General features: G+C 39.6%; 1 protein-coding gene across 5 annotated transcripts in view; it reads right to left on the bottom strand.

Moving 5' to 3' along the window:
- Ankrd12 (ankyrin repeat domain 12) overlaps positions 1–14,770 on the bottom strand; it is a 107,718-nt gene that overhangs the window by 54,579 nt on the left and 38,369 nt on the right. For 4 of the 5 annotated variants that reach the window (XM_052193498.1, XM_052193499.1, XM_052193501.1 and 1 more), the window contains exons 4-7: positions 14,365–14,433; positions 10,105–10,251; positions 5,929–6,129; positions 2,949–3,091 (exon numbers count right to left, since the gene is read on the bottom strand). In XM_052193498.1, coding sequence (XP_052049458.1) covers positions 2,949–3,091; positions 5,929–6,129; positions 10,105–10,251; positions 14,365–14,433 — 560 coding nt within the window. The remainder of the gene's footprint in view (positions 1–2,948; positions 3,092–5,928; positions 6,130–10,104; positions 10,252–14,364; positions 14,434–14,770) is intronic. The other variant, XM_052193500.1, reaches the window with a different exon arrangement.

Genomic DNA, 14,770 nt, shown 5'->3' with positions numbered 1-14,770 from the left:
CAACATCAAACAGTGAGAGGATGCCATCCTGTCATTTATTCCAAACCATTGTCATTCTCTTTCCCACATGTCTGAGTGTTGGTTTTCACTTGGTTGTGTACCCCTCGTGCACCCGGTGCTCTATGAGGTCTGAAGCAGGCATCAGATCCCCTGGTGCCTCCTGGAATGGCACGTGGCTGTGAGCTGCCCTATGGTCACCCAGAAGAGCAGTGTGTGGTCCCATCTGCCTGGGCCATGGCTCCGATCTCTCAAGCTGTTCCCTAGATGCCGCAGTGTGCACTTGAATGCTATGTCGTCCTGGAAGTCGGTCTTCCTCTCCACCTGCTCATGTGCATTCACTTCACCCCATCTGATGACCTCATCTATTACAAAGAAATGTGCTACTTCAATTTTAAATGGGAGGGGGAGTGGAACTGGAGAGTTGGGGTTGGGGAGCTGGAGAAAAGGCTTCACAGCCTGGTCCACATACAGTTCCAGGACAGCCAGGGCTACATAGAGAGGCTCTGTCTGAAAATTTAAAAAAAAAAAAAAAAAAAAAAAGCAACTCTTGATCCTGTTGAAAGTGATCTATGATCATCAGGAAGTAATCAAGGAAGTTTGTAAAAACATGCCACAAAATTTCTAACATAGGGCTGGAGAGATGGCTCAGTGGTTAAGAGCACTGACTACTCTACCAGAAGTCCTGAGTTCAATTCTCAGTAATCACTTGGTGGCTCACAACCATCTGTAATGATATCCGATGCCCTCTTCTGGTGTGTCTGAAGACAGCTACAGAGTACTCATATACATTAAATAAATAAATCTTTAAAAAAAAAATCTAACATAAACTAGCGACATTTTACAAATAACCTCAGATATAAACACTAACAATTAGTTGCATTTGCTTAAAAGTTCTTAATATAACAGGCAATAGCCGGGTGGTGGTGGTGCACACCTTTAATCCCAGCACTTGGGAGGCAGAGGCAGGCAGATTTCTGAGTTCAAGGTCAGCCTGGTCTACAGAGTGAGTTCCAGGATAGCCAGAGCTACACAGAGAAACCCTGCCTCAAAAAACAAACAAGCAAACAAACAAAAAACAAAAAAACAGGCAACAAATGAGGAGATAAGGAAAAAGTATAAGCTAAAAAATAAGATACCTAAAACATAACTAGGGGTAATGCAACATAAAGACTAAACCGAGCACAACGCACCTGTGAGCAAGGGTCTATGTGAGGCTATGCCAGGGTCTGCTACCCTGACCAGGCCTGACCACACAGATCGGCTCTCTTTCAACGCCCCCATCTTTAGGAATACTTTGTACATTTCTTGAGATACCATGACTTTTATTGAATGAAAAAATATTTTCTTAGCTTTAGATCCTAGGACACATACAGATATACAGGAATAAGAGCTTTTTGGAAGCTTTTATTTTATTCCTTAAACACAAACAGAAGACCAAGGAGAAAACAGAACTCAAAACTTAAAACTGTGAAGGCTGGAAAGATGGCTCAGTAAATTACATATATATGCACGAGGCTCACATGTAAGTTATATACATTATGCACGCAAGCTTGCATGTGTATAAAAGTTACATACATATGCAAGCATATTTAAACTCAGTCTCCAGAGTACAGCAGAGCCCTTCTAAGAGGACTGTAAATGTGTCTGAGTGCTCCAGCGTCAGCTTCTGAAAATACTGTGCAGCTACAGCATATTTAAAAACTCAGGGCCAGGTTGTGGTGGCACATGCCTTTAATACCAGCACTGGGAAGGTAGAGACAGACTAATGTCTGTAAATTGGAGGCCGGCATCATCTATAGCATTGAGTTCTAGGACAGCCAGTGCTTTTACACAGAGAAACCCTGTCTGAAAAAAAAAAAAAGCAAAATCAAACAAAAATAGAAACTTAGGGTCACAGAAATATGTACTAGTTACAAGGTATAAATCCACATATGTGGCAAGTATCTAACCACTGAGCCACCTTACCAACATTACAATGTCTTTAATGAGAAAAATGGAAAAATATCTTACAGAAAATATTAATGAAGAAAATGGCACTTTTCATTTCTAAAAACTGTTTGGTCTATGTAGCATGGAGCACATGGGGGAGGGGCTTTTGAAGCATTCAGCACTGCTAACACCTTCAATTTCAGCACACGCTGGCACGCAGAGGGACTTTTCCTTTACAACATCCTTTTCAACAGGTACAATTTAAGGGCTAGGGAGGGGACTCAAATGTAAAAGCGCTTGCTACTCTTACAGACAATCAGGGTTAGCAGCACCCACATGGCAACTAACAGCAGTCTAAAAATCCAGTTCCAGGGACTCCAGTGCCCTCACAGGCACTGTACACATGTGGTGCATGTATATACACACACACACACACACACACAAACCATACATGTTTTTAAAAGCTTTTGAAAAAAAAAAAAAACTTAAATAAGATCACAGTACACTGGCCAAGCAAAAGTGAACCTGTCTTTTTGCTCCAGACACCACTTGACAGTTACAACCACTTTCGCAGCATCGTGGCCTCTTCTGTAAGTGTTCCAACCGGAGAGTGAGTAAGTTATCTAACAGACCAAAGTCTGTTAACCAAAGTCTGTTTGCCAAATTGTTTAACCTATTATCAATTAAATCACATATTTTATTTCTTTTTGGGGAATCCCTGGCTGACCTTAAATTCACTATGTAATCCAGGAAGACTTCAAACACAAAGAGATCTGCCTGTCTCTGCCTGGTAAATGCTAGGATTATAGGTAATTCCTGGCTCTACATGGCTTACTTTAGGAAAAAAAGTACTAAATGAAATTAAGTACAAATCAGAAGTCAGAAAATAAAATAAAACGGAAAACAAAATAAAGATGAGAAGAAGCAATGACTGAGGTGTGAGTCCCAACAACAAGTAGTGCCCCCACCTTCCCGGGTGCCTTGTGCGCAGACGCCTGCCACCGTGACACCATACTCACATCTCTGTGCCCACTGCTGGCAGAGTCATGGAGGGGGGTGTCATCATCCAGTCCCTGTGTGTTGACATCCGCCCCAGCTGCTATAAGCATTTTAGCCACATCGTAGTACCCAACATTGCAAGCTTCGTGCAAAGGGGTCCAACCTAAAGTGAGAATATGAATGGAACACGAGTTCAAGAGAGATGCTGTCCACAGTCAGTAGCTACTCTAAGTCTAACACGAAACAGAAGGGGAAAGAAAGAAGAAGAAACTATTTAAAATATACAAGAATATCAATTTTGCAGAAGGTTCATTTGAGGGAATATAAATTTTAATGCAAGTAAATTATCCGATAAAATACTCGATTTGCTCAAATATTAATATGGTTTAATTCATAATAATTATCTTGACTATATAAAAATATAGAAAAAGACAAAATATGAATGAACTGGTCAAGAGTCAGTTAAAAGACCTTTATATTTTATGTCTTTTATTTTGCTGATATAATCTTTTCTGAACTTAATGCTGGTTTTATTTATTATTTTCTTAATTGTAAGGTTCATAATAGCTGAGCTACCTCTCCAGCCCATTGCTGGTTTTAAGAAAAACAGATTTGTAACTTTGTTTTCATAACTAAACATGTGCTCACAAATTAGATATTAGAAAACACTAACAGCACTGACTATAATCCTATCACCCAGGGAAAAATTTTTTAAATGTTTACATAATTCCTACTGGCTTCCCCATACACACAGACAAGGGTGGATGCTCAATCCTTCCTCTGACGCGGTACTTCCTTTTACTGTTATGCTTTTCAAGATCACACGTCTGCTTTGTTTCTTCCCAGATGCCCAGGATGGCTTCAACCACCTCAGGACCTTCCTGAGCACTGGGGTCATGGGCACCTGCGCCTGCACGGGGCAGGGCAGTGAACTGACTGAACAAGTTCCCCTCCTTGCAATGTTTCAGCATTGTCCTTTAGTCTGCTCTTATATGTTTTTCAGATTAATACTTTAAAAATCTGTAAATGGCCGGGCGTGGTGGCGCATGCCTGTAATCACAGCACTTGGGAGGCAGAGGCAGGTGGATTTCTGAGTTCGAGGCCAGCCTGGACTACAGAGTGAGTTCCAGGACAGCCAGGGCTACACAGAGAAACCCTATCTCGAAAAACCAAAAAAAAAAAAAAAAAAAAAAAAAAATCTGTAAATGTAGCCAGGCAGTGGTGGCGCACACCTATAATCCCAGCACTTGGGAGGCAGAGGCAGGCAGATTTCTGAGTTTGAGGCTAGCCTGGTCTACAGAATGAGTTCCAGGACAGCCAGAGCTACACAGAGAAACCCTGTCTAGAAAAAAACCAAAAAATAAAAAAATAAAAATCTGTAAATGTGAAATCTTCAGATAAGCTGTAAAGTATGCTTTAGGTAGCTAGTAGGTATCATTCTGCAGTGTCTGAAAACATTAATCAGCAGCTACTAAGCAGCGTCGTTCCCTTAGAAGGGACCACTGTCTTTCTTTCCTTCCTTCCTTCCCCCCCCTTTCCCTCCCTCCCTCCCTCCCCACCTAAACTCCCCACCTAAATCTCCTAGAGAGACCCTCCTGCCTCTACCTCCACAGTGCTGGAAGTATGTGATAATTCCCAATTCTAAAGAAGACACGAAGAGAAGGACTCTTTCGTGTCCTGTTTGGTGGCTGGGAGCATGCTTGATGTTGAGCTTTCTACGCAGGTCAGACAAGCCTCCAGTCTACAGCCTCCTGCCTTGCCCCCCCTCCCCCCCACGCTGCTCAGTCATAGGCGTGTGCCACTCTGCCTGGCTTTCATATACCCTTGGAGATATAAAATGATGGATGCATAATTTTTGAAAGTAAGCTGCCATTATTAAAAATAATATTATGCATCTCCAAATATAGTAATTTCAATTCTACAAAAACATTTCATAACTATGAAGAAATAAAAGAGAATTCACTACAGTACTATTTAGGAAAAGCCAGGCTTTGTAGCACATGATTTCAGTCTCAGCACTCAGGAGGCAGAGGCAAGTGGATCTCCATGAGCTCGAGGCCATCCTGATCTACATAGCACATTCAAGAACAGCCACAGCTTCATAGAGAGAACCTGTCTTAAACAAGACAAAACAAAAATGACAAGAAAGGCTACGACGCTATTAAAAATAAAGTAGCTGGGGCTGGAGAGATGGCTCAGCAGTTAAGAGCACTGACTACTCTTCCAAAGGTCCTGAATTCAAATCCTAGCAACCACATGGTGCCTCACAACCATCCACAATAAGATCTGATGCCCTCTTCTGGGGGTGTCTAAAGACAGCTACAGTGTACTCACATATAATAAATAAATAAGCCTTTAAAAAAATAAAGTAGCTAAAGACAAAGAAGGGAGACCTGTGCAAGCAAGGAGATTTTCTACATTCTTACATGTTTGACTGCTTGCATTCCTGAGTAATTCAAACCAACAAAGGGTGACAAGAAGGCTCAGGAGTAAAGGCACTTAAGGGCAAGCCTGGAGCCCTGTGGTCAATGCCCGGAGCCCACATAAACGTGGACAGAGAAAAGGGACACCACAAACCTGTCCTCGACTTCCACATGCGTGCTGTGGCCCCACTCTTCTAAACAGTCTAATAACTTTAAGTATAGTTGTTTTTTTTTTAAAACAAATACCACTCTCTTATACTCCTCATGTTCATGTTAATAAACATTCTTGAGACAATTATCTATGAATTAGCCACATTAAAATATGGGATCAAATTTACCTAAAATAGAAACTAATTTATATAATTACATAGTAGTATACATAAGCTGTATATGTCAAAATCTAATTCAAAATGTGATTGTTGACATGGAAATGTAAGAGAGGTCAAGGTATGTGTGTGTGTATTTGTGTGTGTATATATGTATATTTCAAAAGTTTTGAATTAAATATACTTTTTAAAAACTATAGCCAGGATGTTTCAATCTTAGTTCCTAGACATTAGTATTATTAAGGTCTCACCTGCGAAGTCTTTCACATTCACGTTCGCTCCTAAACTGATCAACTCTTTGACTTGTTTCACATCTCCTCGAATAGCAGCCATGTGTAAAGGGGTTTCACCGCGTTCATTTCTTTTATTGATTTTATCTTTCTGTCGAGATGAAGAACTTGGAGTTTTCTTCTGGGCTGGTGCTGCTTGTGAGGGATGACTTGGTGTGGAATCTGTGAGAAGGAAGACAGTTCAGAAAAGTCCATACATCGACCCCCAGGGCGGCACGGCAACCTTCGGTACAGCAGCAGCACAGACTTTGGCAGTAGCCAGCTGCTCTCTAATTGGACTCAAGACCCGATCAACAAGAAGGAAACCACGCCCAGGACTGGAAACCTAGCTAACTAATTAATGCTGGTGTAATCATGGTTACTGGAGGAGAATCTATAACCACAAATTTACTAAACCAGCATAATTCCTAATAACAATCTATAAACATTTTCCTTATGCCCACAGACAAGTGTAGTTTCCACCCTTATCAAGGAAATTTGCACCAGACCACTACAGAAAACCACAACCAATGAAAAGGCAGAGTTGGAGAGCCCAGTCCTAGTGAACACATCCACAGAACACTCCCATCCCTAAGGCCCAGGAAACACTGGGGAAGTGTGAGTGGGCAGAACCCCGAGAATCAGAGGTTTGCCTTTGAGATTGTTTCCTGGTGTCATCAGAAGCTGTGCCTTGAAGTCTCACAGCACCACTACCCAACTGTGAGCTAAACAAGGAGTGGACAATAATGCCAACAACCATGCCCACCTGGGTGGAAATCAGCCGAGGCCTCAGCCCTACCACAGAGAACTCAGGCAGCTGAGCAAAGCTAGGGGCGGGAGAGGCGGCCTTCCCCAGGGAAGAGCACATCTACTGGTTGTCCAGTGCCAGGGTCAGCCTGGGAAAAACATATACAAGTAACCTCGTGTAAACTAAAGGGGTATATTTGAGGAAATGCATATATATCTGCAAGCAAAACAAGTGCTGAGGCAGCCATGAATCCGAAGAGCTGAAGGACAACTTTATGGGAAGGGTTAAGGACAGGGAAGGGGGAACGCTGTAAGTAAAGTCCAACCTCAAAACAAGAAAATACAAAGAGGAGAGTTGTAAAAGATTCTGTATATTTAAAGAGCTCTTAATGATAATGCAACCGTTTCTTAGAACACAGGGTATACCTTCTCAGCTTCATCATCTACAGCCTGCCTGGTGCTGGTGCCACGCCTTCAACTTGGAGCTCTGTGAGTTCAGGGCCAGCCTGATCTATATAGCTATTACCAGGACAACAAGGGCTACACAAACAAACTGTCTTGAAAAACAAAACAAAAAATTGAGATATACTGGTAACACCAATCAAATAGAGATCTTTCCTCAGTATTACTAAAAATAAAGCAAGCCAATGTAAGAAATGTTTTTCTTTTGTCAATTCATGAAGCTGGCTTAAAATGATAATGGAGTATCAAAAATACTTGTTTCCTTAATGAATAATTTGATGAACTAAAATATATTTTCTGGGTATACTACAATATTATATTAAAACCCAAATGAAAACACACTGAAGGCTGGTGTTCACAACACTGACTAAAAGTGCCGGAGTTCTGTTCTGATATTATGCACAAATTCAACTCATTTCACTAAGTTGATGATCTGTAAGAAACAACGGAAGTTAGAGAGAGGCTTGTGAGGATCATGCTTTGCTAAGGACTCACATCTTTCCACACTGTCTTTACTTATTTTAAATAGTGTGTGTCTCAGTGCTTGAGTGCGGGTGCCCTCTGAGCCCACTGCGTCAGAGCCTGGAGTTGGAGTTAAGGGCACTGTAAGCTACCAGTCCTCTACAAGAGCACTGTGTGCTCCCACTGCTGGGTCATCTCGCCAGCCCAATTCACAGCTTTTTATTTTTGATGGTTTGCACATCAAAAAACAAAGCTGTTCGCTCTCACCCCACCAATTTCGGAACCATTAGGTGAAATAAATGGTTTCTTAGGCAATGACTTTTGTTTTTTGTTGTTTTTTTCAAAACAGGGTTTCTCTATATAGCCCTGGCTGTCCTGGAACTCACTCGGTAGACCAGGCTGGTCTCAAATTCAGAAATCCGCCTGCCTCTGCCTCCCAAATGCTAGGATCAAAGGCATGCACCACCACTGCCCTGCTAAGCAATTACTTTTGAAAATGGACAAGTACTTAAAATAAACTAGTGTTCCCAGAAGTTGGAAGGAAATCTATGGAATGTAACTTTCTGTCATCGATCTTGCAAGACAGCACAGCCAGAGCATCAAAGCATCTTCCTCCTTTCATACACAAGAAATTTAAAACTTTACTTTTTGGATTTCAAATACAGTGCCTCACCAATAATTCCCTATTTAGTTATTTCTAAAAAAAATTACCCCCTCAAGAAGAAGAGCCTCACCTTATTCAGCACCAAATCTCAACTGCTTACAAGACCTCCTGGTATGCACTGGAACTCAAGACATGTGCTGAGTGAATTTTATAACCAGGATAGTCACGCTGTTTAACAAGAGCTTGTTGGCTTTTTTATAGACTAAAGGGATCAGATGGTTAAGACTATCAGTCCTAATGTCTGAGCACACATGCACAATAGCTAACAATTTGTAATTTCATAAGCTTTCCACTCTGGTCCTATACCTACTAATAAAGAAAGCTGACTACTAATTACCCTTAAATGAAAAGAACCACTTGTGGATTAATACAGTATGATTGTATTCATGCTGAACAGCCAAATGCCCCAGCAACAACAGCAGACACAGCCAGAGCTTGGCGGGCTGGTGGAGACCTGTGATCTGAGTCACTCAGCAGACTGATGAAGCTTGAGAACTTCCAGTTAAAGACCTGGCTCGGCCATGAGGTTCAAGTTCAGCATGGGGAATTTAGAGACACCCTGTCTCAAAAGAAGAAACAAACCTGAGGATGTAGCTGACGACCTCACTTCGCACACACAGGGACAAGACAAAGCTTGCCTGTATGTTATGCCCAGAAACCCGTAAGTATAGGTCTGAGACTCTCAGCAGTGATGGGCTGGCTATGGTGGGATGGGGACTGCGGATGACAAGAGGCTTTCTCCTTTGGAGAACCATGTGATGTTTCAGCACGGTTTTTAATCTGCCCAGTCTTTATCATGTTAGTGGCAAACAAACAATTCTGGGACAATGATATATCTCAGGAACTAATGGTGCTTGCCACCAAACCTAACAATCTAAGTTCAATCCCAGGTCTTTCATAGCAGAAGGAGGGAACCAACCCCACAGTTGACATATGACCACATATACTCATGCATGTGAATATATAAACACAGAGATAAATAAATGTTCAAATACCTATATTAAAGAGCATAAGGTATCAAATATTTTATTTTTATAAACTAGCACTAGAGAGCTCATGACTGCTCTTGCATAGACTTGGGTTTAGATCCCAGCCCAGACTTGCATTCCCAACAGTTTGTAACTGAAGTTCTAGAGAATCTGACACCCTCTTCTAATCTCAATATGTTCCTGCATGCATGTGGTGCACTCAAATACTCGGGCACACAAATATACTCAGGTGTGTGAGTGTGTGCACATACATACACCCATAAAAAAATAAATAATTTTCTAAAAATTGTTTTTAAATTTTATCTTAAAAGTTAAGGACTTATTTAATTTTATTTTTTAAAAAAATGTACATAGGATCCCACTTACAGATACTTCAATTTCACATGTTTTATTTAACAACCACTTAACACCCAGGAAACATAACATATTCTTGCTCTTATAGATCTTGTAATCCAATGACAGATGCAATAATAAAATGGCACGCACACAATGAGAAAATTAAAAACTGTTTCATGTTATGGGGCCGGGTGTGGTGGTACACCCCTGTAATCCCAGCACTTTGGAGGCAGAGGCAGGTGGATTTCTGAGTTCGAGGCCAGCCTGGTCTACAAAGTGAGTTCCAGGACAGCCAGGGCTACACAGAAAAACCCTGTCTTGAAAAACCAAAAAACAAACAAACAAACAAAACAAAAAACTGATGTTATGAATTGTGCTGATTAAATTCAATAAAGGATAAAAATTCAAATTAGAAAAAAAATTGAAGACAAGAAGGTTACCCTGACCCTACACTAGCTGAGAAGACACAGTAACTCAATGTCTGTGAATGTCAATCACCTGGGCTGTTGTCCCTTGCTGTCATCTGCATTAGGAGCGCCATCTGCTTTCGTTCAGAGAGCGGGTAACCAAAAAGAATGCTAACTGGGGTGGACTTCTTAGTTCCAGCTTCTTTTTTTGTTTTCTTCTTTTCTGGACCTTCTTTCTCTGCAATGATTAATAAAATATATAAGAATCTAAAACAAATGTAAGTATTCAAGACAACCTCTGTGACAGCTGGTATGTACATGGGTAATGTGTGTTTACTAGTGGAAGCCAGACAAAACTGCTAAACTTACATAAGCAATATTTTCTCTGAAAGAGCTAGAAAAACATATTCTTGGGTCTACTGTTAGAAAAATTTACTAGTAACATTTTAGTTTTAACTATGTGCTTTATTAAAGTGCAACATCTTTAACAATTCAAATAGTCCTAAATACAGTTACCCCTTGACATTTCGAAGGACTGTTTCTGGGACTTCCTATGGGTAATAAATAGTTGACTACTACTAATAATAGTCTGCTCAAGTCTCTCAGGAAAATGATTCAGGATTTGTATACAACCTGTGTAACTCCTCCCATATGCTGTGAATTATGTAAAAATTACTTATAACACAAAATATTATGTTAATATTTGAAATAGTTTAGGGAATAATGACAAGAAAAAATTCTGTAGTTTTTTCCCCCTGAGTATTCTATGATCAATTGAATCTGGGGACAAGAAGCCAACTGTATTGTATCTTTAAAACTCCTCTTTCACACACTATCTAGTATTGCTGCTAATCTTACATACCAATAAACCTTATAATTATCTCCCTAATTCTAGCAATGACTTGTACAGTCTTGCAAGAGGCTGAGCATTTAAAAACAGTCACTGAAGAAAAGCCACCATCAACGCACTGCAGTGATTGGACAGCTGAACATGGAATAATACCAATCAAAGCCTGACTATGAACAAAATAAAGATTCTGGGTGGCTTGGTGTTAACCATGCCCTGCAAAGATTAAAAACAAAACAAAACCCTGAAACCCTTCTCGGAGGTTAAGCCCATCATAAAGGTCAGATTTAGCTGTTCAGAAACTCCCAGCAACTCAGTAAGTATGCCCATTCACACTGGGGAAGCTCAGTCTGCACTGGATGGAACAGGTAGGAGAAACTTGTCTTTTTCTTTTAAGAATTCACCTGAATTAATTCAGACACCAGGCATGAGTGAATCAGAAGTATGGTTATACTTTAAATATCTATTTCTGGAATTTAAAATTTAGGTTTAGAGATATCCCAAAAAAGGAACTATAAAAACTATTAATAAAATGTGAAATTAGCAAAAATTAAATAGAAGTAAATCTAACAAGTTTTAAGAAACCAACTAAAATACAATATCAAAAGACACAAGAAATTAGTGGGTGATCCAGTGTACCATCTCCAATTAATTAGAAGTTGGTATCCTAATGCTCTAGAAAATAAGGTCTTAATACTTTAAACTTCATTGCTCACAAATGATTCAAATCATTCTGTGAACTCCTAACATGTCCAATTGTTGAATGTCTGATTTTTCCAAACAAAACCAAATGTTTCAAGACTTTGTTTTTTTTAAAAAAAAAAATCAAGTTTATCACAGTCTTCTTTCATTTTCATCACCTCTGCACTATCATTAATAATGAAGTGATTTCATATAATTATTTTACAGTCCTAAAAATGTCTTTGGAGAACACTTTTTTTTTCTAAAATACAGAATTTTTCTGGTAATTAGTCCCTGTAGATCTTTGTTTTCTAATGTTAGGAAAGGAAGAAACAACCACCATGTTTCTGATTGGCTTGCTGTCTGATAACAATTTTTAAATATAGTGAATGTATTTCTCTTCTAGAATCAAAGTATTTAGCATTACAAACATTAATAGAAAGTTGAGAAAATGTTCCCAAGAGAAGAGGTACACTCTGGTACAAGAGTATACTCTAATACTTCCCTCCTGTGGTTCTGAAACAGGTCCTTGTTCTGTAGCTGAGGCTGGCCTCAAACTGTCAAAAGCCAGTTCATGCTGGGCATACACGCCTTAATCTCAGAGATGGAGGCAGGTGGACTTCTCGGAGTTCAAGGCCAGCCAGAGCTACACAGTGAGACCCTTGCCACCTCCTCCCAACACACAAAAATAACACTTTAAAGTGTATCTACCTGGGCCATAGAAAAGACAGACTAGCAAATGAATATATAATGTAAGTACTTCAGAAAAGGACAAGTTGGACCCAAATACACAACATTTTTACACTTGCATTCAATATAAACTGTTTTTCTGAATTGCCATAATCAATCTTTCTAAATTTACATTTAACATGAACTAGGAAAATAAAGTTAACTGAACAGTGGCTGGTGTAAACAGCAAAATTTGGGACAACTAGTCTATTTTTTACAGTTGTTAATTACTGGACAGCTATATTTCAAAGTTTATATTGCGTTTGTGCGGTTTTGGTTTGTTTTGGAACAGGCACTCTGTGGCAGGATTAGCAGGGCTCCTGTACAGCCAGCATCCCCAGCCTGCACTCCTCTGACCTCCATCTGCCAAGGGCTGGAGCCTCCAGTGTGCAGCGCATCTGCCTATGTAGCAAAATGTAAACAATCAGACTATAAAGGGATCTCTCCTGTGATGTACCATCCTGGCCTCTATGTCTTAGTAACTAAAGCGCACGCTCACTTGTTCTAATGGGCCAAAATTTTAAAACGGACACTAATACATTTGATTCCTTTTTACTGTCTAACACAAATCTAAAGTTCCACTTAGTCTCTTAAGAGATTTTTAAGGAAAAATCTGGGAAATCTACCTAATACTAATCAAAATAAAAACCAAAACAGCTTTTTATATCAAATCCCTCTTTCTTTCCTTTACTCTTTAATAGTCAGAGCTTCAGAAACAGAGTTCCCATCTTATATTTTAGAAAATTAGTACATTCCCCGCTTTTCCTGTCATTTTTCACGTAAGTCAGCATAGAGTGTTATTATAGGGAAGAGACAGAACTTCTTCTTGGGAAGATATTCCCCAGCAGAATGGAGGCAAGGGAACACGTTAACGCAACTGCATTCAGTGTTTATGCTAGGCAGGACGTCAGGCTCAGGTGAACATCTGAGCCTTATTTAGCAGTGGCAGGCTGACCACAGACTATTTTGTCAAGTTTGTGTTGGTCTTAGTGCTTAGCAGTCTCCTTTTGGAAAGGTACACTAATTCCACAGCTAACAATGTTATCAGGAACTGCTGGCTTCTCATATCAATGATAGTATAGTGTTAAGGATGAATTAGTTGTTCACCACTCAGCTCCATGATTTACAAGGTAAGTAAAACAGATATTAGAAACAGGTTTAATTTCCAATCTCTATAGCTAAGCATTATATGCTAACGACTAGGCAGAAATACCCTGGGATTACACAAAATTTTTATTTAAGTAAGTTCAGAGATAGAAAGACTAATTTTAAGAGAAAAGATCAATCAAAATAAGCAAAACTAGTCTTGCCAAGTGCAGTGGTGCATACCTTAAAACCCAGCACTCAGGAGGCAGAAGCAGGCAGATCTCTGTGAATTTGAGGTCAGTTGGGTCTACAGGGAGTTCTAAGTTATCAGGGCAATACAGTAAGAACTCATCTCAAAAGCAAATAACTAGCTTTATTCTTTACTGTAAAACGAGGTAATTTATGAGTCCCAAACAACTGGAGCTATTATCAACTATAGAAGTTCTAACTCAGAAGTTAGTAGGGACATTTGTATAGGTGACCTGATTTTTTAACCTACTTATGATTAAATTCTACTCATGCAGCAAAATCAATAAATACTAAAATAATTTGGTAGATAATATTTTTAAATATGTATATTAAAGAAGAAATAACATGACTAAATAAGTAACAAGACACTTTCATGAAAATTAGTGTGCTTGTGAAGAATTTCTAACAAGGCAAACTAAGGCGATTGGGCACCTGGCCTGCTCTCAGGAAGGGTCTGCTGAGCAGTCCCCAGGGAGGAGCGACTTGCATGGTGCTTTTTACCTGAATGCCATTCCCACACTGTTCTATACAAAACCCAAGTGGACTTTATAACAACCCTACTATGTTCAGAGACAGCATGTGCTGGATATGCTAGGTATCTCAGAACAGAAGCTGAAAATTTTGGTGAATTCATATAGTTCATTTAATTTAGTAAACATATGTACAAATTGATTTAAAAATAAGTTCCTTATAGCATATTACCCAAATAAACATGCCAGAGCCCACTGGCTGAAGAGGAACACCTGATGATCTGATTACCTGAGTATGTCCTGTAAGAAGATATAAGTCTCTCCCCCCAAGTTTCACTTGTATGTCCTGGGTCTGAATCTACAGAATGAAAAGAGACAGGAGAAAAGGAAAAAGCACACGGAGGGAAATGCAGAGTTCAACATAGCAACATCTCTGATAGACCACCAGTTAGTCAGGCCATGACGTGTCTCTGGTTTTACTTCAAAAGTACTATTTGGGAAAAACAAAAGACATTTAAAATACAGGTTTGGCCAATATGTAATATTTCAGTTTCCTGAGTACCTTGAAGCTTAGAAATGTAGCCATATAGTTTCTATAACACCACAATATTGCTTATTGTTATAGTTCTTTAAATGCTATTTTTAACTCTATCAATAATGTTAAGAGATAGTGTTCTTATTGGAATTTACCCTGC

Source organism: Apodemus sylvaticus, chromosome 9, assembly GCF_947179515.1.
Source record: "Apodemus sylvaticus chromosome 9, mApoSyl1.1, whole genome shotgun sequence".
In the NCBI taxonomy this organism is placed as follows: Eukaryota; Metazoa; Chordata; class Mammalia; order Rodentia; family Muridae; genus Apodemus; species Apodemus sylvaticus.
This window is presented reverse-complemented; position numbering and strand designations above follow the sequence as displayed.